Source organism: Pseudochaenichthys georgianus, chromosome 16, assembly GCF_902827115.2.
Source record: "Pseudochaenichthys georgianus chromosome 16, fPseGeo1.2, whole genome shotgun sequence".
Taxonomy (NCBI): Eukaryota; Metazoa; Chordata; class Actinopteri; order Perciformes; family Channichthyidae; genus Pseudochaenichthys; species Pseudochaenichthys georgianus.
The window spans coordinates 16,452,830-16,480,440 of NC_047518.2; the positions used below are offsets into that span (position 1 = coordinate 16,452,830).

A 27,611-nucleotide genomic window follows, 5' to 3' on the forward strand; every position below is an offset into this window, starting at 1 on the left:
CTTTTGTGACAAGGCTGAATATGCTGAGTCAGTATTTTACAATATCTTGACACCAGAAAGAATACTGTTACGTCCCACTTCATTACCTACTGCTGGAGGCACTGGCAGCCTCTGTCACTGAAAAAAAAATTACATTGTCAGTCCAAAGCTCTAAAATAAAACAGGTTTACTTATAGAGCAGGTCTTTTTAATGAAGGCTAGACAAGGAAGAGAGGGAAGAGTGTACTGTAATCCTGATAACCTGATAAAACTGTGAGTAAAAGACACTTGAAACAGATCGAGCTGATACACCCTGCATGATGATGATGCTGCCAGCCGGCCTGAACTGGCTGAGAAGTCCTTTTTAAATTCAGACTTTGATTTTCTCACTAACAATAAGCACAAATCTGCAGGGCTCGTGTAGAGTTTGGTGAAAGGCCTGTAAAACCAGTGTTTGTGTTATCGTGATTATCTTGCAACAGCAACAATTTACTTGAGAATAGGGCTTTAACATAATATATTTTATGTATTTTTGCTATTAATTGTCGAGTGTATTAAAATGTCAGGTTTTATATATAACATTTGCATTGCCTCTGTTCTATCTAAGTGTCCTAGAATATAATGGAGCTTATCCATCATCACTCACTGCATTAGTTACACCTGTGTGTCTCCCTCCTGGCATGTCAAATTCCAACTTGTTTCATAATCCGAAGATTTCATAAATGTAAAACCATTTCAAAGTGACAACAAACAGATTTAGGAAAGCTGGATCTGGTATTTTTTGTTTGACAGATGACTGGATACCATATTGACTTTTGATACCTTAAGGAGGAATGTGTTGCACTTAATAAAACACTACAGTTCTCTAAAAGGGGGCTTCCTTCCTGGAAATAAGAAAAATCATCGCTTTCCTGTGCTGTTTTAAAAAACAACAACATATGACCACATGCTTTACCAATAAGTTAATATTTCTTCCCAAAGTCTTTTCAAATATCTTTAATGAGGAGCTTGTGTCAACGTAGTAAATCTAATGTTTTACATTGTTTTACATTGCATTGAAATAATTATATCAGTTGGATTTTTGGACATTTTCTAAATATTTTCAAAGAAAATACAATTTCTTAATTTTCATTTAATCATTATTTTTGATTTATTCATACATCTTAAAATCCGTTTCAATGTCTGTGTTTTATGTAAAATTTCTAATTTCTTGTGTTTTACACCTTACTTTCATCCAAGAGACACGTGTTACTAAAAATTGTGTTTTGGCAGACAGCTATTTTCATCTGCTGGTACATTTTGAGATTTTAGGCAATCTTTGCTTCCATTATGTCTTCTTTTAGGCTAGAGGGAATACACCAAATACCCATTTAGGTGTTTATCTATATTTGTGACCAAAAGTTAGCATAAGGTAATGCCCCAGTGGCATATATAAACATTTCAAAAAACCTTTAATACAAAACATAGCTGACTAAATACAAGCACTCAACAGGGGAAATTTGATTCATGGAGTATATCTGTTAAAAGTGTTACCCGACTCATCTGGGATGTCTCCCCTTTTCTTCATGCAAGTCATCAACTTGAGAAGTTTCATTGTGATATTTTTCCTTCCACTAGTCCAAATGAAGATATGTAATGGAAGAAAAATAGCCCAAATTCCACAATTAACCAGTGAATTAATACCAATGGTTTTGCCTGTAGTTTCTGCCAATAAGTCCATATTCAGCATCGATGTGTGTATCTAATTGATTTTTCTTTTCCAATGAAATGACATAAACTTGGACTCACCCTCGGGTCATGCTGCTGCCGCTAGATGGCGCTAGAACACCGATCATTCCCTTAGTTTTTCTCCACGGACTATAGCACCACAACACTGGAGTCTGTGTATGTGTGTTTTTTCTTCTCTGGGAGCCTAATGGGAAATTTCAAGTCACCTAAATAAAAAGGAAGGTGTAATTAACGCGACGCGCTATTAATCGCATCTGCTAGAGAGCGGATGAAGGGCACCAGGGCGCACTTTTTAGATTACTGGCTCCACAAAAGTCTTCTTCAGAGATCACAGAGAGAGAGGGCTTTATTTCCGGGTGTTGCTTCGTGCCAGGCATCCAAATGGCAGGTCAAATGGGCGAGCGATGATGATGCAGAGAGGGACATCTTTTATTTCCCTGCACCAACAACAAAACAGCATGTGAAAATGATACAGTGTTTTGTAATCGGTAACACCTTCTGTATCTCTGAGGGATAATATCCACCGGCTTATTATCCCATACAAGTCAATTAACCATATTGCCGTTGATTAAAAGTACAATCAGAGCCAATAAGGTCAGTAAAAAAAACCACTTATAAATAAGAAGCTGTACTCTTTAGTCTTGGGTATATTATGGGAGTATACGGTATTGTTCACAATGGAAGAAACGCTGCTTTCATGTCATTATACCGTCCAAAAAAAACCTATAACTGCAGACATGGTTGTAAAATCACAATTAAAGTAGGTCAGTGCATGTAATAAGGCTATTTTACGTGTATTGCTTAATTCAGTGGAAATATGAATTAAAAGAGCAGTTTACTTTTTTTAAATGATTACTGGCCAACACCATTAACAACCGATCAGCTATTGAGTAATTGATTAACCTTGTTTGCTCAGTAATGCTGAGGTAAATCTCACTCTCTTCTTTGCACAGAAGTGAAATGGAGAATAATCCGATTGTAATTCGTATTAATATGATAACAACACAGGCATTTTTTTTTTGTAGATAAGCCGGAAGTGGCAGGGAAATAGCACCAAATAAAATAGATTTCAGAGAGGTGTTCATATAGAAATCACACCACAGGTTCCTAAGGGGATATTAGAGAGAAGTGACATAACATATTGAATAGGAAAATACCATCAGGGTCAACAGTGTCAACAGTTATCTTAAATTCCCAGAGCAATGTTTTTTCTCGTAAGCTTCTAAGTATGTGTTATCTATTGAACCAACACTTTCTGTTTTGATGGAACAAGTGTAATCCATACATTTAGATTAAAAAAACAGGCAAACTGTTTTAAAATCTCTTTTTTTGCATTAACCTCTAGTTTTAAAGGGACCAGCTTTGTCAGATACTATAATGAAACCAAAAATAACCAATATATGGCAATATTTTGTCTTGTTTTTTCCAACCAGGAAAACGAATCTTAGACCAATATCAGAGAAAATATGCTTATCATTTAAGGAATGAAGATACATTTTTAAATGCTGTTAATCCTTTGGTATCTATATTTGCTGTTTAATTAACAATCCCTTAATGTGCAGATAAAGTGAAACCTCTAGCTCCAAATAAAACAGCAAATAAATAATAATGTTGGACCCCTTTCTATCCTCCAAAAGACCTCGATTTGTCCTCGGTCCCCACTTTGGGAACCCCTAATTTAACCCTGGATGGAAGCTGTGGTTTTCCCAGCCAAAGCCAGTCCATTTAAAAGCAGCCCGGGGCAGAAACAACACATCATCGGCTCACAATCTTCCATTCATCAACCCTGATTTTCTCTCAGCCATTAATTCCACCCAAACCAATGAGCTCAAAGCAAAGGAGCCCCTTTCTTTTTTCCTTTTTTAACACCACAGATGTCAAGCAGATAGTGCAGCAGTTTGAACAAAAATACATTTAGTCTCAACGTTGGAAAAAAGCTGTTTAATATCAACCCCATTATTTAAAAATGTGCAAGTCCGTTGTTCGTGTGTCCGGCGTTTTATCACCCCTGCTTTATCTAGCCCAAGTTCATCCAGTGAATATGACATAGCCTATAATATCCCCCCCAAAACCAAAATGACTGGTTTAACAAGCATTTAAACAAAAAGAGAAGAAACAGCGTCGGATTGCTACAGGTCTACATCCCACAACTTCCTGTGAATTATGAGTTCATTAAAGCTACTGAGGAAATATTTCAATGCCATGGTGCGTGTTGTTCTCTGCAGGATAACATAAATCAGGAGGGGGGGGGGGGGGAATAAGATGTTTCCACATGAGAAAAACAAGTCCCTGGATTTCTGTTTTTGCATAAAACGAAAAGCAAGGTTCTGCACGGAGAAAATATGTTTTTACATTTAGCTGTGACGGTGTTAGGCTGTCGCAATGCCGCTGAGAAATCTAAAATATGTCTCTCTTAATTCTTCCCCTACAAAACAAAAGCCTTCTCGGTGTTATTTCATATATATCTCGCACTTTGTGTCATCTATAAAAAGCCATTGTATAATAAATTACAATCTCATTAACAATACTAAAAAATAAAATAAAATGTCTACGAGCAGTTTCTCCCCCCATGTAAAAAAAAGCAACAAAGACGAAGATGAACAAAATGGCTGAAGTGAAATGCATGGCAACGACCTTACAAACAAATTAAAATAACACCATGTGAATAATAATAATAATAATAATAATAATAATAATAATAATAATTTTGATCATATGCTTCTATTTTTTTGGGAATGTCACAAAAATATGTTCTGGGAGAAAAGCTAAAGGCCTTATTATTATTATCATTTTCGTTTTTCAATACACTAACCATCTCCGTTTTCATCATCTACGTCTGATTCATGTTGGATAATTCTTTAGAAAATTGTTATCGATTCCTCAGAATGAAGTCCTCAAAGCACTATATTTTGATTGGAAACACAACCTAATGTAATTTCAGAGCGGACATCAAATGGCAAAACAGAACTCCTTAGATATTTAAACAAATTAAATCGATTTCACATTAATAAAAACAAATCTGACGACTGGAAATAAAATGCGCCACAAAGAAATATCAAACTGTAAACGAGCATATTTTCGGCAACAAAATGAACGTTAAATAACACACACATACAAGGCAGTATAGGCTATATGACGAGAACTGTTTGTTTTTGAAAACATCAATCCAAAGAAAGTGCCCCAGTGAAGAAAAAAAAAAGGGATGAAGCCATGACTTTTAAAGTTATACATTATTTACAAAAGTGGATCCAAATGTACTGTGAGAGTTGGTGACGTAATATTTGTGTAGATATCTATAGCCCATCATGTTGTGGAAAAGTGGCAGATAATCCAATCAGTCGACACGGAGCCCTTCCTGAAATCTCTGAGGGGGGGGGGGGGGGGGGGGGACGACGACGACGACGACGACGAATATCATTTAACGCGTGTTTTGTGAAAATATATATGGACCTTTTGTTTACACTGCTGTCTGACTCCTGATAGAGGTCAAACACTTTTTATTATCACTGCACTGAGGCCAGTTATTAAGGAGTTTAGCCAGTGAGCCATACAGGTAATAATAACAATACGAATAATTATAATAATTATGTGTTTATAACTAAATCCTGACCTCACTGAATAACTAGCTGGATGTGTCCAAGCAGTGTTTGGCGGCTGTGTGCTGGTGCCTGGCTGACAGATGGGACTCAGGCGATGCTCACCCCCAGCTGGACTCCACTGGACTGGGGCTGCAGCCTTTACTGGCCTCCAGTTTACTCCATTAACGCAGCTCCTTTGACCCCCCTCCTGCACCACCCACACACATCACCATCACTGCTGGACGCAACAATTTAGAGCAAAAAAACTAAACGCCTTTGTATTTGCTTTCCCTTTTACGCACAGGGAAAAAACAGTGTTGTTGTGTGATTTGATATATAAAAAATGGAAACCATTCAGCTATGCTTTTCGTCTAAAACCAGGTATCCCTCCTCCCCTCCCTCTTTTTTTTCGTCGTATAGTATAATTTCAATACACAATAGGGGCTACACCTTGAAACTGCGTCGACTGGAGTCACAGTGCTGGGCATGTATCCTCGGAGAACAGAACACAGGCTTGTGTTCCTTTAGCTCTGCAGAGGAATAAAAAGAAAACGTCCTGTCCTCCCCTCACTTATTTTCCAGATATTCATTGCAGATATTGTCACTGCAATCTATTATACATAAAACACCCACTATAGAGTCTCATAGTTCAGTGATTTATATATAACATTGGGGATAAATAAAAAGGGTAAACATGTCCTGGAGGAGTGGTCCAGCAGAGTTCATTGGACCGGGGTCTGGACCCCGTGGTGCGGCGGCGTGTCCCCGTACACATCCTCGCTCCCCGGCAGAGCTCCGGGAGGGGTCATGCGTTTCTCCTTCTGTCTCCTGTTACAAAACCAAACCCTGACCACTTCTTTCTCCAGTTGCAGACTGTCCGCGAGACCCAATATTTCCGAAGCTGCCGGTTTAGGGGACTTCAAAAAATGGCTCTCCAAAGCTCCCTTTACGCTTACCTCGATAGAAGTCCGTTTTTTCCTTTTCCTCCCCTGCGCCGCGATTTTGTCCAGGCTGGTCGGGCTGCCCGAGGTGGAGTCCGCCTCCTCCAACCACTTGTTCAACAGAGGCTTCAGCTTGCACATGTTTTTGAAGCTGAGCTGCAGGGCCTCAAACCTGCATATGGTGGTTTGGGAAAACACATTTCCGTACAGGGTCCCCAGGGCGAGTCCCACGTCCGCCTGCGTGAAGCCCAGCTTGATCCTCCGCTGCTTGAACTGCTTGGCAAACTGCTCCAAGTCGTCCGAGGTCGGCGTATCCTCGTCCGAGTGGTCGTGGTGGCTCTGCGACCGGTGCTGGTGCTGATGCTGGGACGCAGGGTGTCCGTGGTCGCTGAGGTGCGGGCTGTGGTGCTCCTCGTGAGTGTCTCTTAGGTTGTGGTGGTGCATCCCCTGTGTGCTGCCCGGGAGCAGCCCGTTGACGCCGAAGCCCGGCTGGGAGTAAATAAGGCTTTGGCCGTTCGTCGTGGCCATGCTCGGTATGTGCGCCGCGGTGGTGGTTCTCCACGCCCGGCCGTCGTGGTGGTTCACGTGCGTCTGGTGCACCAGGTGAGGTGGCCGGGACTGGTGCTGCAGGTTGTTGCTGGAGTTGTGCATCTCGTCCCGTGCGCTCTGCACCACGGGTTTGATGTCCTGCTCCGCGCCGAGCGGGCTGGAGGACCACGGGGCTGTGTCTCCGTGGGACAGCGCTGTTATCCACTGGTGTGCGTGGCTGAGCGTGTGGCTGTTGCTCTGCAGCGGGTAGTCGCTCTGCAACAGGCTCTGCGCGTCCCGGTACGCCGTGGCTTGCTGCATGCTGCCGGGCTCCGAGTGCACGATGGATGCGCTGGAGGTGAGGATGCTGTAGTGGTTAGACGCTGCGGTCGCCATGACTCTCGGAGCCGGACTGGTCTCTCTTATTGAAGGAACCTCGCATTTGACAGATCCTCTCCTGCCCACAGGCGGCTCTCAGGCGCTCTGCCAAGTGGACGCCGAGGCGCACCTGGACTCCGTCACGCCCCCGCCGCTCATTGGACTTCCCAGGAAGATGGACGTGGTAACCAAGGGCAACGACGCGGTGATTGGCTGCTGGGAAGTCTCAGCAAACACTACTCTCTTTGTTGGAGAGGTGCGAGTTGAGGCTCCCGGGAAGCGGAGAGCCGGAGTGCAGCATGGGGAGACGGAGCACCGGGATCAGCAGAGCAACTGTAAGAGACAGTAGATTTACTTTGATAATCAGGTATCAGGAGGCTGAGGGGAGTTGAGATCCAGGGGACTCAGATGAATACAAGAGCTCTGCTGTGCAGGATATACTGTGTGTTTAATGAGGTAGACTTTACATGTTGTTGCTATTTGTTATTGCATATTTATGATATTACATTTGGTTATGGAAACGTGTGCGTAATATTGCATTTCAGCAAAGATTGTTGAAATGCAACAATCTGCTTTTCAAAGACAAGGCCTGTGCGAGAGGAACATGCAGTTGAATGTATTTATAGGGATGCTGTGTTGCAACATTTCCGCTTAGACATTGTTTGCATATGAATATGCCTGTATCATTTGTGTAGCGTTGTGTGTATGAGATAGGGTTTTGATACTCTTTTTGCAAACTGACATTCCATTTTGAAATTACCGTTAAGCTTAAATTCTGCTGTAATTGGCAAACAAACTAAATAGTTCTAAAACAACATGCATGCTCACATACCAGCAGATAAAACACGTAATGTGTTAAAATATAAAGTGTACTGTCTTATTGTAAGTGTAGGAGAAATATCTGAAATACAACTTGTTTTCTAAATGTAACATATCTGGTAAAGGAGAAAAGCTCAGGCACGTTTTAATAACATTTATTGTATTATTAAACAAATCTGAAACATTTAAATACATTTCATTACATTTAGCTTCATTTGCTGACAGCTTTCAAGTGAGAGTTTGGTAGGAGTTTCAATTGAGTTGTGTCTAACTCTTTTTTACTACCTGGATTGCATTTCTACATCTAATCCCTGCGTCCTTAAATATTTTTTAAACCAGTCTAATAAAAGCTAAAGTGCCATTGTATCATCAGGGTTTGTGAAAGTGTAGCTTAGCACTTTTTTCTCAATGAAGACTTGTAAATGTAACCGTCTTTCATATGTCTGCACATGAACACTTTTACAGCCCATAAAGTAAACAAATCCACTATTGTGCCATACCAGGCTGTAAATTGAATTAACCAGCATGCACTGGGAGGAGTGGCTACACACAGAGAAAGGGAGGATTAAAGTTTAGATTCTATAGCTTGAAGGACAAAAAATACATTTAATACTGCAATATGCTTCTTTAAAAAAATGCAGTTAATGTGCTTTAAAATTGCAACACAGTAAAGGATCAATGTGGGATCTTTAGAGCATCTTTAGAGAAGCCTTTGGGTTCTTTACATTATCAAAAGAGATTTAGAATGATTTTTGCACTACTTTAGAGTTAATAGCTTCTGCTCATCCTCCAGTAAAGTGAGAAAAGAGAGGAGTGAAGAGGAGGATTAAGTCCAGACTCAGGCCTTCAGAGCAGGCAGGGCAGCGAGGGCCCCCCCGCCCCAGCTGTCGTCCCCCAAGTGTCAGCTTCAGGGACCAGGACTTTGTCCAGAGAGGGGACATTCCTGGCCGGCCGCTGCTGGTTGCCATAGGGAGAGGTAAATGAAACAACAGCAGTCACGTCACTGCTGCCTCCCCCTTCTCTCCCCTGTTCCTGGACTATCTAAAGGCCTCTATTTAGAGAGGCTCTCTGCTGCGGGGACAAAGCCTTCGCAGGGATAAAGGAGGGAGGGGTAAAGAGCACAGGGCCCTGAGAAGAGGGAGAAAGGACGAGAAGAAGTGAAAAAGATGAGAGAGATTATGTCTGTCCTCAAAGCTGCTCCTCACACTGCACTGAGAGAAAATACAAACAGAATGTGGCTTGGCAGAAGTTTCTAATTCCTAGTGCCTTCATTTTGAATGCTAGAAGGAATGAATACTTCTTACATGCAATTCAAAAGCATTTATATGGCCTGTAACAATTTGATCCACAAGCAATATAGTAATAGATACTGGCCACAAATTAAACCAATAAATCAATGGAGGCATTTCCTCAATATCCACATTTCTAACTTCTAAACTGTGCAAATTACTGAAACTGTAATTAGACATTTTATTTAATAACTTAAAAGGTAGGTCCTAATTAAAAGGCAATAAAAAAGCAATTATCAAAGAAATATTTTCACAAGAAATAATCAAAATGTGAAGTAAAAACTGAAAACAAGTCTATATGCACACTTACAATTCATTCTTAGGAATGTTAATTTATTCAGGAAGTTCACACAAGGACACACGTCATGTGTATCGACTGAGCTGTGTGAATAATATACAAAGAGAAAGTGATAATTACTCATGTTCTCGTCCCCTGCTTTACATCTGGACTGGATGTTTAACTTTCTACCTGATTTAAGTGGTTTTCTCTTGTCTTTTCTGCTTTAGTGGACAAAATAGACATTTTTAAATTATGATGTTGCTTTATAAAACTGTTGGACGGTAAACTAAGACCAGTATGTTCTTATTACCAGTTTTAAGGTGCTTGTACATCAATTTGAAACTACATCTCAGAGGCGTATAGTGTACCTTTTACACCCCTACATTTACAAAAGAGCTTTAGGTACTTTGGATATTCACCTTACTCATAACTAAATATAATCAACATATAATGTCTCTATTATTATTAGTGGTTAAAAAAGATTGGTTTGTGAGATTTAGAAGCTACCCAGCAGTACAAATATATAAAAGCATACTCGATGCAACATTAAAGTAATTTAAAGTGATGAATGCAATAATGCATCAATAATTATAATTGAATAATTTAACATATTAATCTGAAATGGGCCATTGTACAGATTGAGTACTTTCCATGACATTTCTTTATTTGCACTGTTGAATTACTGCTTTTTACTTAAGTCAAAGTATTCTTCCACAAAACAAAGAGCACATGTCATCATCTTGAAATAAATAAAAGGACCTTTTGTTAATTAAATGCATAGTTTGTTATATCTTTGCTTTAAATGTACACTTTGCAGCCACACAAATATAACATTGATAATTGGTTGGACTTAACATTAACAGTTACAAGTATTTTTAATAGGCTATGTTTTCTAATGTTGTTGTTCTGTTAGCATTTATAATGTCTGTAAGCAGTGATTTGGATAAGGCCTGTAATGATCAGTAGAGAATATACCATGTATAACTCAAGCTCTTCAATTAAGTATTACTGATTGGGCCTTTAATGGCGCTCATTTCATAGGCTAATAGTCCTTTATGGATGTGAATCCAGCTGCACTGATAGCACATGAAGCTGCCAGGGTTAAGTCACACGAGGAAAAGTTTCCAGGCACAGCTCAGTAATTAATTCTGGTAATATTGAACATTATTGTGGCGTAACATAGAAATTGTCCAAATCAAAAGAACATTGTGGTAATTAGGCTGTAATTCAAGGAATTACCACATTGCCACATAGGCTTAAATAGTCGTGTTGGGAGAAACGCAAAGCACATTATTTTAATGGTGTAATATGCAAACTATGGCTCATTTCAATTACATGGCTTAACAATGCATAAATGATGCGAGCCTTGTTATTTGGACTGCAGGGTCCTCAGTTATTCAATCAATGAGAAGGGCCCCGTTACAGGGGCCCTGCTGCCTCCTTGCTTACAGTGGGAACACTGAGCACAGAGGGCCGTTGCCAAACTACATTTAAGGGAATACAAATGAACAGCATGAGAATGTAAGCGTTAAATTAACAGTACGATAATTATATGACCCGTGTGCTGTAAAGATTCAATTTCTAACGCTCTAATTAGGCGACTGTCTCCCCATACATCAGCTCACATCCCCTCTGCCAATTTCTCAGCAGAAAGCGTCCTGCGAGCGGAAATAATTAGATTTTATTAAGACACGGCTGGCATAATAAAGAAAATCAAAGGAGGGGCTGGTTGAATATGATATCTTTTTTTAATCGTTGATTGTTCCGCACACTGAGCCCCATTTAAAGACAAGGTCAGTTGAGTTCAGACTGGAGGGAAACAGGCTGTCTGACTGTGTTAACCAAGGCAATACACTGTAGAAGGAAGATATAGTACAACACATATATTTCTTAACCCGCCCTAACACAGTAATACAGTCCATGAGTGATGCTGTAAAATAATCACTGAACAATTCCTCTATGTGAGGCTGCAAGTAATGATTATTTCGAGTCCAAAGAGCATTCAGCTTATTTTACTTGGCATGTTAATGTATGTGCAGATTTTGACACCAGATTACTGTTTAAAGTCTATAGGTCAAGAGCTCAACTCAGTTTAACACATGGGACGTAAGAGATGATTTTTGTGACATCACAAGTAGAGTGTAGCCAATATTCAATTTACAGAAGTGATGGGAAAACCTTCAATGTGTATACTGAGAACGGACTTTTCATTGTAGTAGTATACATATTGAGTCTAATAGTTAATGTGCATATTCAGAGCTTCATCGATGGAGAATGAGCTGTCATTTTAAGACTTTAAAGGGGGTAAATAAATTGTTTTCTTTTTGTCTGGGACACAAATTATTATTCCAAGCACATCTCAAAACAGGTCTGGAGAGGGTCCTTCAAATGCGTATTGTGTCCATTCAACGGTCGCCATACCAAAACAATTCAGTAGTCAGAAAAGTCGAAGAAAACATCTAATCTTACCTAAACAATAATTCTTATTAAAATATTTGCTGTTAAATTCTTTGTCAAATGTCACATTTTTCATCTCTTATTATATACATGGAAGGATTCATGCCTCCATTGAATACCATTGCAATATATAGACTATTATTATTATTATTATTATTATTATTATTATTATCCAATGAGGTATAATAAGATGCTTACCAATTTAGCATTTAGTGCCACAAAGAGACACAATAGTCCCGTTTGGAGCATTATTGGTTTATTACACTCCATCTTTAGGGAACAATCATGACTAACTGGACATTTATTTGCCTTGCATCAGTTACAACTTTGACTTGTTTGGTTCACACCAGTTGGTTGGACAGTAATCTGAACTTTAAACATCACATTGAAGTTCTATCAAATAAATTGAAATTCACTCTTGGCTTCCTTTACAGACTTAAATGTTGTTTTTCAACTTCATCCCGTAAAAGGTTGGTCTCTGGCTTATTCCTGTCCCAGCTGGACTACGGTGATACCATTTATAGATTTGCCTGTCCCACTGTTTTGGCCAAACTTGACCCACTCTACTGCGTTATATATCAAATGCACCCTATAGGACTCATCATTGCAAACTAGCCTAATTGGATGGTCCTCACTTAGTATGCGTAGGATGCAGCATTGGTTTTTATTAATGTATAAAGCCATTTTAGGTAAGCTTCCACTGTACATATGTGCCAGATTTTCTCCAGTTTGTGACTCTTACAACCTCAGATCCAGTGCCTGGATACGGTTCCAGGTTCCTGCTGTGCCGACTGAGGCTGGGAAAAGGAGTCTTTTTTATTATGGTCCTTGGTCTTGGAATGACCTTCAATCACGCCTCAAACTGACGGCACTTGTCTCAATACCATGTTTTAAGTTGAAGTTGTCTGAGGTCCTTACCACCAGCTGCTCTTGCAGTAATAAGTAGTGCACCTTTCTTACTGTCCTAATGTGCACAATGTAGTGACTGCTTTTTCGTCTTTTGTTTTCTTAGTTATGTTCTCTGTATTTTATATGTTTGTGTTATGTGTAACGTTGCTGCCTTCTTGGCCAGGTCAGCATTGCAAATGAGATTTTATCTCAATGCTTTTTATCTGGTTAAATAAAGGTTAAATAAAAAAATCAGAAAAAACTGAACCAATCTTATTCTATAAGATGCAGGGATGCAAACTCATCAGGTGTGAACAAGGTGACAAGGATCCGAGCCCCCCGACCATACGGAATATCGGATTTAAAACGAGGAATAACAGAGGATTTTAGCAGTCAGAACAACTAAAGAAGCAGTGATAATAATAACAGAAATGCCAAAGAGTCACATCTAATAGAAATATATAAAAGCATTTATTTTAATTGTGTAGCAGTCAGTTTATAATTTTGGCAGCACTGTTGAGCATTTTGAAAATGTATTTGCATGCCTCTGTGCAAGGCTTAGTCTTTCTATCTTTAAAGCCAGTAGTGTAAAGTAACTAAGTTCATAAACTCAAGTACAATACTTGGGTACAATTTTGAGATACTTGTACTTTATTTAAGTATTTCAATGTTTTGCTACTTTGTTCTTCTACTCCTCTACAATTCAGAGGTAAAAGGTGTACTTTTACTCCACTACATGTATTTAATACCTTTTAGTTACTTTACAGATGAATGATGTGAAATATAACCAAGTGTTAAATCAGACTTTAGTTCCACCTGGAGTAAATCCACAAGCTACCCTGCAGTATACAAAGTCATTCAAACTAGCTGCAATTTACCAGCTTTGAGAACACTTTAATGATCAATCATTTTAAAACATATATATATTATTCTGAAATGGGTCAATCTGCACAATGACTACTTTTACTGTCGCTATTTTGATGATAATACTTTTCTACTTTTACTTGAGGAACATTTTGATTGCAGGATTATTCTTACACTCTGGTACTTCTACTCTATTATAATATCTGAGTACTTCTACTTTTACTCTAGTCCAAGATCTGAGTACTTCTACTTTTACTCAAGTACAATACCTGAGTACTTCTACTCAAGTACAATATCTGAGTACTTCTACTTTTACTCAAGTACAAGACCTGAGTAGGCTACTTCTACTTTAACTCAAGTACAAGATCTGAGTACTTCTACTTTTACTCAAGTACAATATCTGAGTACTTCTACTTTTACTAAAGTATCAGATCTGAGTACTTCTACTTTTACTCTATTACAATATCTGAGTACTTCTACTTTTACTCTAGTACAAGATCTGAGTACTTCTACTTTTACTCTAGTACAATATCTGAGTACTTTTACTCAAGTACAAGACCTGAGTAGGCTACTTCTACTTTAACTCAAGTACAAGATCTGAGTACTTCTACTTTTACTCTGGTACAAGATCTGAGTACTTCTACTTTTACTCTAGTACAATATCTGAGTACTTTTACTCAGTACAATATCTGAGTACTTCTACTTTTACTCAAGTACAAGATCTGAGTACTTCTACTCAGTACAATATCTGAGTACTTCTACTTTTACTTGAACTCAAGTACAAGATCTGAGTACTTCTACTTTTACTCAAGTACAATATCTGAGTACTTCTACTTTTAGTAAAGTATCAGATCTGAGTACTTCTACTTTTACTCAAGAAAAAGATCTAGAGAGTGGCGAAGTCACACCCATCTACTTCCGGTCCATGGGACCTTATTTCGGAAAAATTATGTATTGAAGTCAATGGAGAGAGAAAACGTATCTTTCGATCCCGTTTGAATTGTGCCACATACTGTATGATGTTTGTCAATCTTACAAAAATAATTTCCATGTCAAAAAAGTCCCAGTTTGTCGTAAAACTGTTGAAATATAAGATTATGAAAAATAACTAAATAAACTAGAAAGACAACAAATCCCAGAGTCGCGTAAATGATGTGATAACTGATGTCACAATTGTTTTCCTCCGCTAAATATAACAGATAGCTAAGATAAGATAACTTTAACAAGATGCCCGTGTGCTTAGTACCAGGTTGTTATCATACCAGCAATGGGTCTTGTTCGTTATTTCGCTTCCCGTCTGATGAAAGGACCAGGAGTGGCTGGCTGGATCAAGTTAGCTACCTAGCTAGTAGCAAGCACGTTAGTTAGCATCACAGTCTTAGCCTTGTCATTTGTATTAGCCTTAACATCAAGTAACATCAAGTAACCCAAAATGTTAAACAGTAAGAGTAGTATTTCGTGAACCCTTTGAAGAGTACTGTCACACCGGTGTGATCATTCTATAATTTAAGCCCGGGGGAGAAAATGCTAACGCTACATTAGCATCGGCGATCTGTTCTACTTCATGCTATCTGCACACATGGTTGACATTAAACATTAAAAAGATCAGGCAGTTCAGAGAGAATCAAAGGAAGGCAGGCAGGCAGGCAGCTTTGCATGACATTCTTCTGGACGTGTTTCATTGTGTTGATAGTGAGGGTAGTCAATCACTTTTTTGACAAGACAGTAGTGACGGCCATCTTGGAGACCAGAAATGTAGCGTTTCACACAAAAAAATGTGTTACTTCACAGTTTTACGACACATTTTTATTTTTTTGACTTGCAAAATTATCTTTTAAATTGACAAACATCATATGTGTAATTCGTGGCACCATTCAAACGGGATCGAAAAATAATCTTTCTCTCTTCATTGACTTCAATACATAATTTTTCCGAAATAAGGTCCCATGGAGCTCACCCGGAAGGGGAGGGACTTCGCCACTCTATAGCCTACTTATACCACCTGTTTATAGAAAAAAAAACTATTAGAAAACGAAGGCTAAAGCTAACGTTAGCAGATAGTGACAAAGATAGTGACAGTGACAAAGCGCTTATTAGGCGCTTTCACACCAAGTACTTTGCCGTACTTAGTTCATCAGAACTCTTTAGTTATATATATATTAGGGCTGTCAAGTTAACGCGTTAAAAAATTAACGCCACTAATTATTTTAACGCGATTAACGCATGTGTATTTTTTTCCTCGGCCGCCCCGTAGTTTCAGAGCGCATCAAGTTTAAAATACCATCTACAAGCTGATGCTGACAGCCCCGCTCCTGTCGCCTGCTTGTGGCAGACCACACTTCCACACTAGGCACCGACTGGCCATCGGGAGGACCGGGAGGGTGTGTGTATGTGTGGCCCGAGCGAGCGAGAGAGAGACCTTACGTGCATTGTTGTTGTTAGCATCTGGTGCTAGCTAGCTGCGCTAACGGATATAAGGAGCTGTTTAAATTAAAACATAGGAGCGCTCTATCCACACAACTGTGCCGAGCACTTGACTTTATGCAGGCAGCCAGACAGTGGGACATTGTAGGAGAAGTCAGCACACTCAGCTCGGATAGTGCAACATGATTGCAGCGTCCAGGCAGCTCCCATTCGAGCATATGCCTTGAGTTGCACATAGCTTCAACGATCCATAACACACACACACACACACACACACACACACACACACACACACACACACACACACACACACACACACACACACACACACACACACACACACACACACACACACACACACACACACACACACACACACACACACACACACACACACACACACACACACACACACACACACACACACACACACACACCATTTGTATTGTATTATTGTATGAGAGGTTCCAGGTTGAATTGAGGCGAATATTTGTAATGTTCAGAGGTTGTTGTGTTTAATATTCATGAGAATATTTGTCGATTAACTATGGACAATCATGCGATTAATCGCGATTAAATATTTTAATCGACTGACAGCCCTAATATATATATATATATATATATATATGCCGCTAAAACTGTGTAATATACCAGGCTGCTAAATCCTCCAAACTGTTACAGAGACAGAACACGTAACATGAACGTGCCGGGCAGCGCGGTCCCGTGGGTTAGATGCGCGTTCATAATGCAGAGGAAAATAACTCAGAATAACGTTATTAGCACATTTTACAACTTGAGGACCGAATGTTTTTAATAAGGGCTATACAAACGTTCATACTGGGTAGTTTATTTAGTTTAAAAAAAATTATCCAACGATTTACACTCTTTCCCAATGTTAGTCAATGGGAAAAAGTGTTTCCGGGCCCAGCAACCTAACGGAAGTGTAGTACCGCCGTTTGGCCACAACGAATATTTTCCCTCTTTAGTTCCGATATAGTTCCGAAATGTTGCGTTCACACCAAAAAACTCCGGAACTAAAATTAGTTAATTGGAACCTTCTGCTATAGAGAGCAGGGACTTTCATATTTCTGATTGGCTGGACGGATTGCAGACCACGCCCCGTAAAACTCCAAAAAAGTGTTGTGAAGCCGCCATTTTATTATCCTCACATGAGCATTATTAGCATTAGTCCAGCTCAGAAACGCAGAGAGACTAACTTATGGCAACACAAAAGAAAACATGGGAGCGGTGGAGATGAGGAGGTGTCGGCGTTCTGACGATTTACTCGGAAGGCTTCAGTAGAAGCTGCTGGGAGTGCAGCAGCTTCTACTGAAGCCAGTCCCCAACTCCGGGGACTTCGGGTGGCAGTATACGCCGTGAAGTGGTTTGCGGCCTGCCAGTAAACCCAAAGCAGAAGAAGAAGAAGTGACGTCAGCGGCTTAATTTGCCTAATCCTCCCTCAGGGACTTATTCCAGTGTGAAGGCGATCTGTACTTAGTTCATGAGAACTAAAGAGTTCTCATGAACTAAGTTTGATGAACCTTTGTGGGAAAAGTACTGCGGTGTGAAAGCGCCTATAACTAAGTTCTAGTTCCGGAATTTGTTGGTGTAAACGCACATTTCGGAACTATATCGGAACTATAATGGGAAAAGTACTCCGGTGTGAAAGCGCCTGTATGCTAGTTAGCTAACTCAACAATTCCTTAAATAATATTGCAACAGAAACACTTTTCAGTTCACATCACGCTCTGCCGCTCCCGACATGCGCAGTACCGATCGGGCAGGGGGACGGATCGGGTAGTGACAGCCACTATTTCAAGCATACAGTACTACGTCATTGAGTGCCGCCGAAGGACTGTTCCAATGTCCAGCCTACTTGGAATTCTACCAAGCCCGGCGCACTGCATAGCGAGAAATTTCGAGGCTGCACGTGTAGACTCCACGGTCTTAAAATCCCCACAATGCATTGCGCACGGACCAATTTCCCCAAATCTGTGGCAGAAAATGTAAGGCGGGGCCTCTCATATGACGTACACCTGCACACTTGCTCGTCTGTTCCACTGTTTTCCGAATGACAGGAAGTATTCTTGCCTCGCTTCTGAAGCAAGTGACTCGGAAGACATGTGCTACCAAGCAAGCATACTCGACATTGAGAAACACCCAGAAAGACTCAAGCATACAGTTTGCGTGTCACGATGGCACATAGCAGCTTGCATCTGCAGATTTCTCCGGGTCCCAGACCCCCCATACCCCAAACATATTTGTATTGCAGATCTACATGAATCACACAAACTAACCTATTTTGGATTCAAAACGGCACATTTCGCCGAAAGGTGACAGGTTTGCATCCCTGAAGATGATATCGTTCGAATGATCTTGCATTATAAGTGTATTGTGAAACTGTAGATATTTACAGCAAAATACAACACATTCAATAGTTTCTCATCAAGAGGCGACCAATGGCAGGGTAATAACAGAGATGTCATGTTGTTGGGATTTTATTTCAGATGAGCTGTCCAGATATCAATAATTCCTGATAAGGCTGGTCTCGAGCCTTACATAACGAGGGGCGACCCGCCGCCTCTCATCCTTACTGTAATTGTTGTGTGCATCAAAGAGAGGCAGATTGACAGGCTGTATGGGAGGATTAATACAGTGAGGAGGAAGAAGAGAGGGAGAGCAGGCTAAGAAACGGGGGTGAGAAGGAGGAGCGCAGGAGAGGACAAAAACTGGGGAGAGAGTTAAAGAGGGAGAGCAGTAATTGTGTGCATTGTGCCGGCGCTTCTTTTGCTGAGTGTGGCTGTGGAGGTGCGGGCGCTAACCCCTCCAGCAGCCCGCCGTGATCTGAGCCAGCTCTCAGACTGCTGTATTCCAATGCAATTAGGCCACTCAAAGGCCTGCTTAAAGCTGTACCCCTAGCCCCCCCCCCACCCCCCACACACACACCCACAGATAGCAACAGCCCCTGTGGGTCCCCTCCATTGTAGCGGGGAGGTGTATTCTGTCCCTCTTTGAGGCCCTGGATGAAGAGACCACCCTGGGGAGCAGAGAAAAGGGAGGATTACCTCTCTTTCTTTCCCCTTTTTCCTTCTGTCTTTCTCTTTATCTCTATCTCTTTTGGTTTAGGGGTTCACCTCCAAACGAGGAGAGCTTTCGTTCGCTCCTCCAAAGAGACTCTGTGCTGGAGGAACCAGGACGAAGAAGGTTTTCTGTGATGGATGTCATCGCGGGACTGCTTTCGCAATATCACTTCCCTCTTCCGCCTTCATTATTCATACAGTCATATATTTCAACAAGTGGCGTGGGGGGTGTAGCTCGGTGCTGGTCCCCGCTGGCATCAGTCAGTCAGGCCCCTGCATTAAGAGAGAGCTCTCCTCCACAGCAGAGTTCTGTTGGCTGGCTTTCAGCGCCTCTCGTTCCCCCTAGAAAGCATTTAAAGCAGATTACCAACCTAACGCTACACCTCCCTAATAAGAGGGAAAAAACCTGGCACATTAACACCTGCAATACCACTCAATGGCATCAACAGATTAACGAGGTAATCCACACAATGAGGTCTTTGATTCGTGTGCTTTGGCAGGCAATAACGCCAGGCATAATGCACACTGTTATTTCAGACCGTCCCAGCACGAGGGAAGCTGGCAGAAACCGTTTGTTTTTGTTCTTTCCGTCAGATGAGCTTTTGATGAATTTCAAATCATGCATCTGGTGTGTTTGCCTGCTTCCTTGTCAGTGAAATAACCTGCTGGCTGCTCCTGTGGCACATGTGAGGAAAAGGAGAAAAGGGGGAGGAATCACAGGCTTTTTCTGAAGGCTGTTTAAACAGCAGGGCTGAGGAGCTCTCCCTCACCCCCCCCCCTCCTCTCATCCACCCATTTTTCTGCATAAGGACGTGCGTATGTAAGATGTGTGTGTGTGATAGATCTCGTGGCCCCATTGCTCATGTGCGGCTCGATTAGCCCCACGTGCCTCGTTCGTCAGACGCAGAGCAGAGCAGATGGCAGGAGACGCACCGTGTTACCATGCTGCGGCACTATGTAACGCTGCTCTAATTGAAACATCAATACTGCCCTGTCAATACTCCTATACTTTACAAAACACCATAACCTACAGACCTGCACTTGACTGGGGGAAACATCTCTGTGTTTGAGATGCAGTGGTAAACAAGTTTAAAATGGCACCAAAGTAACTTTTTGTTCTGTAATTGTTATGGGTGTTTTTCGTATCCTAATTTCAATTAAACACTTGGGTTGATTTGTGTTTGTGTTGTGCCGGTGAAAGAAGCATGCAGCAATGAGAGAGAGAGTTTCCTCCGCTGTGGCACATTTTTAATGAATTGGTAAAAAGTTGAGGGAGTTCACATGCTGTGATCGGCAATTCGACGTTATCGGAAAATCAGCGGAGAACAGAGAGAAATTAGGCGCTTAGAAATTAATTTGCTGTTTGTCCAACTCAATGAGGAGTGACACAGCCCCTTTAATGAATGGGTAATCCATTTCTTATTGCGCTGAGCTGAGTTCACCCTTCAATGAAGTGGAAAAAGACAAACATATCTTTCTCTAACCTTTGCAACATCCCAAAGCTCATGAGACGATTTGTTTTTTGGGGAACGATTTGTACATCTGTGTGTGTTTCTGCTGGGGAGGGATTGAGCTTTAAAGCCAAGATAGGAATCCACAATAAATAATCCGTGCCGACACTGAGGCCACGGTCAAAGTGCTGTACATGGAATTGATTCATGATCAATTGGCTTGCTACAACAGTCTTTATTTAACTGTGAGTCATGTTTGTTTCTTCAGTTTGCCGCCTGCTGCCTTGAGCCCCCCCCGTCCCCCCGTCTTGCTGCTCCTCCTGGATCTGAAGAGTGTTGGTGATATCCCGGAGAGTCCGTAAGGGTAAGGACCTTTTCACTCGATCCAAATTCTCCATGATGGTCTTTGTCTCATGAAGCTCCTTCACATCAGAAGGTCGTGACCCCGTGGAAGCCTTCTGTGCCTCATCTGTCTGATGTAACTGTTGGATACACATGAGTGTATGACATAAGAAAACTTAACTGATATGGAATACACTTGGAAACATGCAGTCAAAGCCACTAAGGCTACAACTATAACTACTTAATCAGTCTAAAACTGAAAAATACTCCTCTTAATGCGATATAACAGATAAAAGCAGGAAATGTTCATCCCTGAGAGGCTGAAAAACTGCAATATCTGCTGTTATCCGGTAAAACATGATTAATTTGATGGTAATTCATGATCAAAATAGTTGCCAGTTTAACATTAGCTGATCTTATTATTTACAAAATGCATTAATACATATTTGTGTCTGTAACATTTACAAAAATGCCGGGGAACATTTCTTAAAGCCCATTTCTGTTGATCCGAACTTAGTAAGCTATCCCATAAGTCAAATAAATACCTACAAATATCCCAATACAGAAGCTTGAACTAAAACATCGTTATACTTTTTGCATTATAAATCAGGCTCGATAAAAGTAACAATAGATTATGTAAAAAGTCATGAAGCACCTCCTAATATTCGCACAAAAATGGCAAGAAGAATGCTGCATTTATTTGTACCAATCTTCTGTAGGGCAACTAGCCAGTATCTCGGTGTATGGTGCTGCAGCTTACCCGGAGAGCCTTACTGGACTTCAGGGGCTTTTTGAGGGTCTGCTCATCCAACGCTAAGTCTCCAGAAATCTTCAACATCTGTTGGAACAGATATTTGGTGTTAATGACAAATAAACAATAACATAGGGTAGGGCCACAGATCAAATGTTCTTCCATTTTTTTTTTATTATTTCAGGAGTCATTAAAAATGAAAGTCAATTACATTAAAGGTGAAAAACAAAGGTTTTCCATTCAGCAGTAATTAAGTTAGGGAACTCGCAAGAGACAGGTTTTTTAAAGAATAGTTGAAATCTAACTTGCAGAGGCAAATATAAGCTAACCTTTATAACATAGTAAGAGTGCAAGCTCTATAAACGCTGAGCACTACGTCTCCCATAATGCAGCCAATACAGTCCTTCATACAACAGACTCAATGCCCCCCAGTTTATCTGTTTGTAACATCATCTTTCTGTTAAATTAAGTGGACATCTTTATTCCAAACCTCATGACATCACCACGGGTGGTTTTCTCACACACATTTCCTCCTCCAGAGGAGATTACAGCAACAGTTTGCATGGCTGAGTGGTACATCACTAGTGAATGACCTTTACATAAATGTGTAAATATGTGCAGTGGCCCTTTGATCTTATTCTAATATGCCGTGATTTATTTATAGTTTATGTTGTGGAACATTATTAGTTCTAGTTAAGACTCCTCGAGGTCCTCCGTCTGTTGCACTTCACACCAGCGCCACTTGCAGCACGGGTTGTGACTCCTTTGACATCCTTTCCCCCTCCTTATGGATGTTGTGAGTAATTGCCTGAAGAAATGTGATGAAACCCTGTTTTCTTAAGGAAGCTAAAAGCTACATTTGTCGAACATCGAACACTGGCTCTATCTGCGGGAGCGACGTTTCAGAATCGGGTTACGATTTGATCTTGGCTCAAGTTTCCAGTGAGTGTTGACGTGTCTGAGTTGTGAGGAAACCCAAGCCGGCAGCTTACAGCGGGGGCTTCACTATTACAGTATTTACAAGGCATGAGGAAGTGGGAGCGCATTAACAGACGGCACCATACAGGGCACTTTCAATCATTTCTCACAGCATTCATGAAAATAGAAGCGCAGTATGAACAGCAAAACTATAAAAAGACATGAAGCAAAAAGAGAACTCCCAAGCTAAAATAAATGGCATCGTATGCTGTCGTTGGTGAAGAGCTGAGAATAGTGTATGACTCCGAAGTATGATAAATATAAATATTGTGTTGGAGTGGAGTGAGCAGTGATGGTGCAAAAACTGGAGCATCAGTAATTAGAGATTAGGTTACAGTTTTGATTTTAAAATCAGTTTTGACATTAAAAATTGGTCTGAAGAACCACTTTTATGAACTGTAGTACATGTTGTATGAGTCATGTAGTAGCCTACACGTTGTCTCCACAGGGTAAAACACTTCTAAAATAGGAATTATACATTAATGTCCTAGCCTGGGTCAGTTTAAAGTCTAAATATGTTTTCAAAATCATGCAAAAATCAACGCTGCTAGCAGCTTAGTGATGCTATAACATTGCTTTGAGCTAAATGCTAACGTCGACATGCTTAAATGCTCCAAAAGACAATGCTAACACGTTGTTGTTCAGTAAGATTTAACATGATCACCCCAACATCTCATAATCAGCTCCTAACACAATGAGTCGTTCTAACAATATATTTCAAGTAGCTAAGAACTAAAGCGACTGCATTGCCGAGTGGACCGACAACAGCCATTCACAGAGCGTTTATCTATAGCTCATATGGAATTAACCTTCCTCAAAAACCTAGTGGAACAGGCAGCATACTAACGCATTGATTATAATGATTAAACATGAAAATGCACTTCCTCATGAACAGTTCGGTTGAAATGAGCATTTTACATTAAGTCTGATAAGATCATTTGAATAGGAATCTGACTAGACGTATATGTTTTGTCAAAGTTATAGAAATCTAAGATTAGACTACAACAATGCAAGAAATAGGCGTCAAGAAAAATCTAAGAAGTATTTTTGGAGTTTAGACTGTCGGATGTGCTCGATTTTTACTGATGTCACTATGTTCCCATATCTCAGCAATTACCTCAGGAAGCACAGTTTTATCTCTCACCCATAGAAATGATGACCAACACTACAAAAAGCCAAAAGACTCAAGCGGTAATAAAGCGTTAATATCCTGCAGATTGGCAGATTTAGCATATAGTGCTGACGCCTCCACCACATCCTCTCTGTCCTCTAGCCATCAGCAGAAACAGGTGACAGCAGCTGATCTCTCTCGCCCTCCGATGAGAGGCTGTAAGTGAGGGGGAGAGAGGCTCACGGACAGAGATGTTTGTTTCCCAGCCCTTCCACCGTCTCTGTGGGACGACCCCATCCACACCCCCCCCCCCCCAACCTAGTGGATCAAACAAAGGACATCATTTGTAGGCCAACTCTTTTTCTGAGCGTCTCTCTCCTCGGCTCTGCATACCAATCCAATACAGCCCAAGGAAGAAAAAAAAAAAAAGCCACGCCGTGGTACTTGTGTGTGTGTGTGTGTGTGTGTATGTTTGTATGTGTGTGTTTGTATGTGTGTGTGTGTCTGGGCCGGGGGTTGGAAGGTCTGTTTGCCTCTCCGCCAAGCATCGATTTATCCTTTTCTCCAATTTATTTCTCCTCCTTGCCTCTACGATCCATTCAGATCTGCCTCTAGGGGAGGAACTCGGGGTAAAGACGTTGTCAGGCCTCGTTGTTTCCTCCTATAAAACCGGCTCAAAACTTATCTACAGGCCCGCGGAGCGTGTTCCCCTGCAAGGACATGTCAGGCAGCAACACACACACACAGACACACACACTTACACACACACACACACACACACACACACACACACACACACACACACAAACTGCGGCAGCTTTAGAAGCGATGCAAATATAAAAACACAAAGGTGCCAAAACATATGCAACATCTTCACCAACTTCACAACACATTTAGAAAACATTCACGGACACGACGAAATATGTGCAGCGTTTACTAAAAGCACAGCATAAAAAATAAAGGCTGCAAAATAAAACATGTTGCAAGAAATGTTTTTGTTGGTGCACGGCCACCGTATACATTTTAATTGAAACACCAGCTTCAGCCAAAAAATACCCTCTCCTCAGATTTGAAAGGCTGATCAAATGAACTACACACGCCACACAACGTTTAAAAAAGCCCATTCAAATAACAAATATGATTGCAATTTAGAGTTTTTTGAAGTGTCCTTAATGTACAGCAAAGTTGCTACTTGTGATGATTGTTAGGCCGTGTGAGGAAGACATTCCTTCACCATTAGAATTATAATAACAGAGAAAACATTGTTTCACATCTTGTGAAATAGGTCATATTCGCCCCGGTTGTCCATTCGAAGAAGCCTGTTAAAGTGAGATACATTTTTCAGCAATGCTTGAACAGATTACATATTAATAAATATGGTATGTTGTTCATTAGCCTTAGTTGAAGAAGTTATTCTACCCGGTGAATGTGTACAATTATTTAGTGTTATTTCACTAATAATGTTAAAACAAGTTTATTCTAGTGCTTTTGCCTTCCCTCTGGAAGGAACATAGGGGTTTTAGACCATTTCACTACAGAAGGGGAAACCCAAAAAAACATACCAGGGCCTCTTTAATTCCTCTACCAGAGAGTTTTATCTGAAATAAGGGTTTCAAAAATCTCCATTTATCTGTATCAGCTTTAACAATATGCAAAATATCGATCAATCCCTATCGAGGAGACCACAACCTTTCCTTTAATATAAAAGAGCATTATACCCTGCTCTTATTGCCGCAGTAACAACTGTTGGTCAAGCCAGAATGATATTGAATTATTCCTCATAATCAGGCCTACACTCAGAGCACGAGCAGATATGATCAGAATAACAATTTCCCTATTCATGATTCTGACATGTTCAGATGTTATTACTCAAGGATTTGTATCCTAAAGCCAACAGAAATGCTGCGTGTGCGCAAATCCCACTGTTGTACACACACACACACACACACACACACACACACACACACACACACACACACACACACACACACACACACACACACACACACACACACACACACACACACACACACACACACACACACACACACACACACACACACACACACACACACACACACACACACACACACACACACATGGCAGAGGTCAGCGAGCAATTCCTCAGTGTCACAGTGAGCGACGCCTGGCACATCCTCACACCTGCAGTTGATCAATGCAGATAAGTCCAGGGGGAAATTGAAATCCATAGGAAATTAGGCGGCACCAGTGATTTACAGGACAGTAAATCACAGCGTGTGAAACATGTGGGTTCCCGCTCTGTGTACAGTACTGTACCTTGTGTCTGGCTGGGAGAGTGATGTCAGCAGCCTGTACCTTCCTGCCTCTCTCCATCTGGTGGATCCATTCGATCAGCTCCAGAGTTTGGTCGCGGTTTGGTTGAAGCCCCCTGTGTGGGACGGGGTGACGTGACCCCATGGACACAACACTCTGCAGGGGTCCCTCTGAAGCAGGGGAAGAGAAGCTTTGAAGGACTTTTAAAGTGGTGCATGGCAATCAGTAGCTACGTTTTCATCCAAAATGTAAAAGAAGGTATCCAAACATATTTATAAGCTTGGAGTAGTACACACATTAAAGAAGGGAAGCTTTTAGCTCACTTTTCCTGATTAAAGAGGCCCTATTTTGCTCCTTAGGGTTTTCCGTTTGCTGAACACTCCCCCCTGCCTGAAACGCCTCGATTGGACTCCTTTGTTTACTTCAGGAACATAGTGACATCACTATGTTACACTTGCACTTCACGTTGTCTTAGTACTTGTGCAATTACAATAAAGTTGAATCTAATCTAATCTTTGGTAAATAAGTAGATTTGTCATACTGTACAACATGCACCATTTTCAACCAGCTGTTCATTTGTCACAATTTGATTGAAAGTCTTGAAACTGGAACTGCTGAAATGTCCTCTTTGTGCTTTACTTTCAGTGGAGTGAAAAAAGGAAAAGAAAAGTCAAACAAGTAACCTTATCTCAACCATAAATCTAATTTAATCCTATTTCCTTCAGGAACATCATAACCAAACTGCCCTCACTTTGGAGGGGTTTCCCTCAGCTTTCTACACTTCTGAAGCAATCTGATCCTTTTAAGAATGGAACCGTAAGACAGAGCACAACAGGACAATCAAAAATATAAATCCGACACTAAGTAGTTGTATGAGGAGATTGCATTCATGCGTGAATGTTCAAATAAATCCTGGAGGATTTTCTCAAGAATAAAACGGAGATAGTGTGCAGTGTGAACCCCGACTGAAGAATCACCGCCCCTCACACCCACACCCCATTTCTCGCAGTTTTTTTCTTCTGTTCTAGGTACACTGCCTGTGTTCCAGCTTGTTTTTGTCCAGCTTTAATTGCTTTTTTTTTGTTGCAGGAAAGAAGAAAAGACAACAACAAGGCGGCGAGGGCTGCAGCTAATGGAGAGGCGGTAATTGTGAATGGAGGCATTCATCTGGAGACGTCGTCCGTGAATTGTGCCGCACAATGTGCAGAGACGGGCTGCTCAGATCACCAACCAGTCACCAAACACACACGGACACACACACACACACACACACACACACACACACACACACACACACACACACACACACACACACACACACACACACACACACACACACACACACACACACACACACACACACACACACACACACACACACACACACACACACACACACACACACACACACACACACACACACACACACACACACACACACACACACACA

At 41.0% G+C, this 27,611-nt stretch overlaps 2 protein-coding genes and 1 long non-coding RNA gene across 4 annotated transcripts in view; 1 reads left to right on the forward strand and 2 right to left on the reverse strand.

The window, feature by feature from the left end:
* Nucleotides 1–1,062: 1,062 nt before the first annotated feature.
* Nucleotides 1,063–7,377, reverse strand: pou3f2b (POU class 3 homeobox 2b). 2 transcript variants are annotated; one of them, XM_034102727.2, is made up of 2 exons: nucleotides 6,242–7,377; nucleotides 1,063–2,144 (listed from the first exon to the last, which is right to left on the reverse strand). In XM_034102727.2, exons 1-2 carry the CDS (start codon nucleotides 7,148–7,150, stop codon nucleotides 2,097–2,099), a joined length of 957 nt encoding a protein of 318 aa, XP_033958618.1. In that variant the 5' UTR covers nucleotides 7,151–7,377; the 3' UTR covers nucleotides 1,063–2,096. The 2 variants fall into 2 exon arrangements, with proteins under 2 accessions (XP_033958618.1, XP_033958617.1); XM_034102726.2 differs by lacking the exon at nucleotides 1,063–2,144 and having other exon boundaries at nucleotides 5,082–7,371.
* Nucleotides 7,378–7,384: 7 nt separating this feature from the next.
* On the forward strand, nucleotides 7,385–27,474 carry LOC117461052 (uncharacterized). The gene is made up of 3 exons (XR_004553665.2): nucleotides 7,385–7,467; nucleotides 20,953–21,048; nucleotides 27,251–27,474. It is a non-coding gene; the product is annotated as an uncharacterized lncRNA (long non-coding RNA).
* Nucleotides 20,490–27,611, reverse strand: part of LOC117461051 (proprotein convertase subtilisin/kexin type 4-like) — a 249,012-nt gene continuing 241,890 nt past the window's right edge. The window contains exons 18-20 of the mRNA XM_071205815.1: nucleotides 26,165–26,331; nucleotides 21,787–21,864; nucleotides 20,490–21,166 (exon numbers count right to left, since the gene is read on the reverse strand). Of these exons, the coding sequence (XP_071061916.1) occupies nucleotides 20,924–21,166; nucleotides 21,787–21,864; nucleotides 26,165–26,331 (488 nt within the window). The 3' untranslated portion in view covers nucleotides 20,490–20,923. The remainder of the gene's footprint in view (nucleotides 21,167–21,786; nucleotides 21,865–26,164; nucleotides 26,332–27,611) is intronic.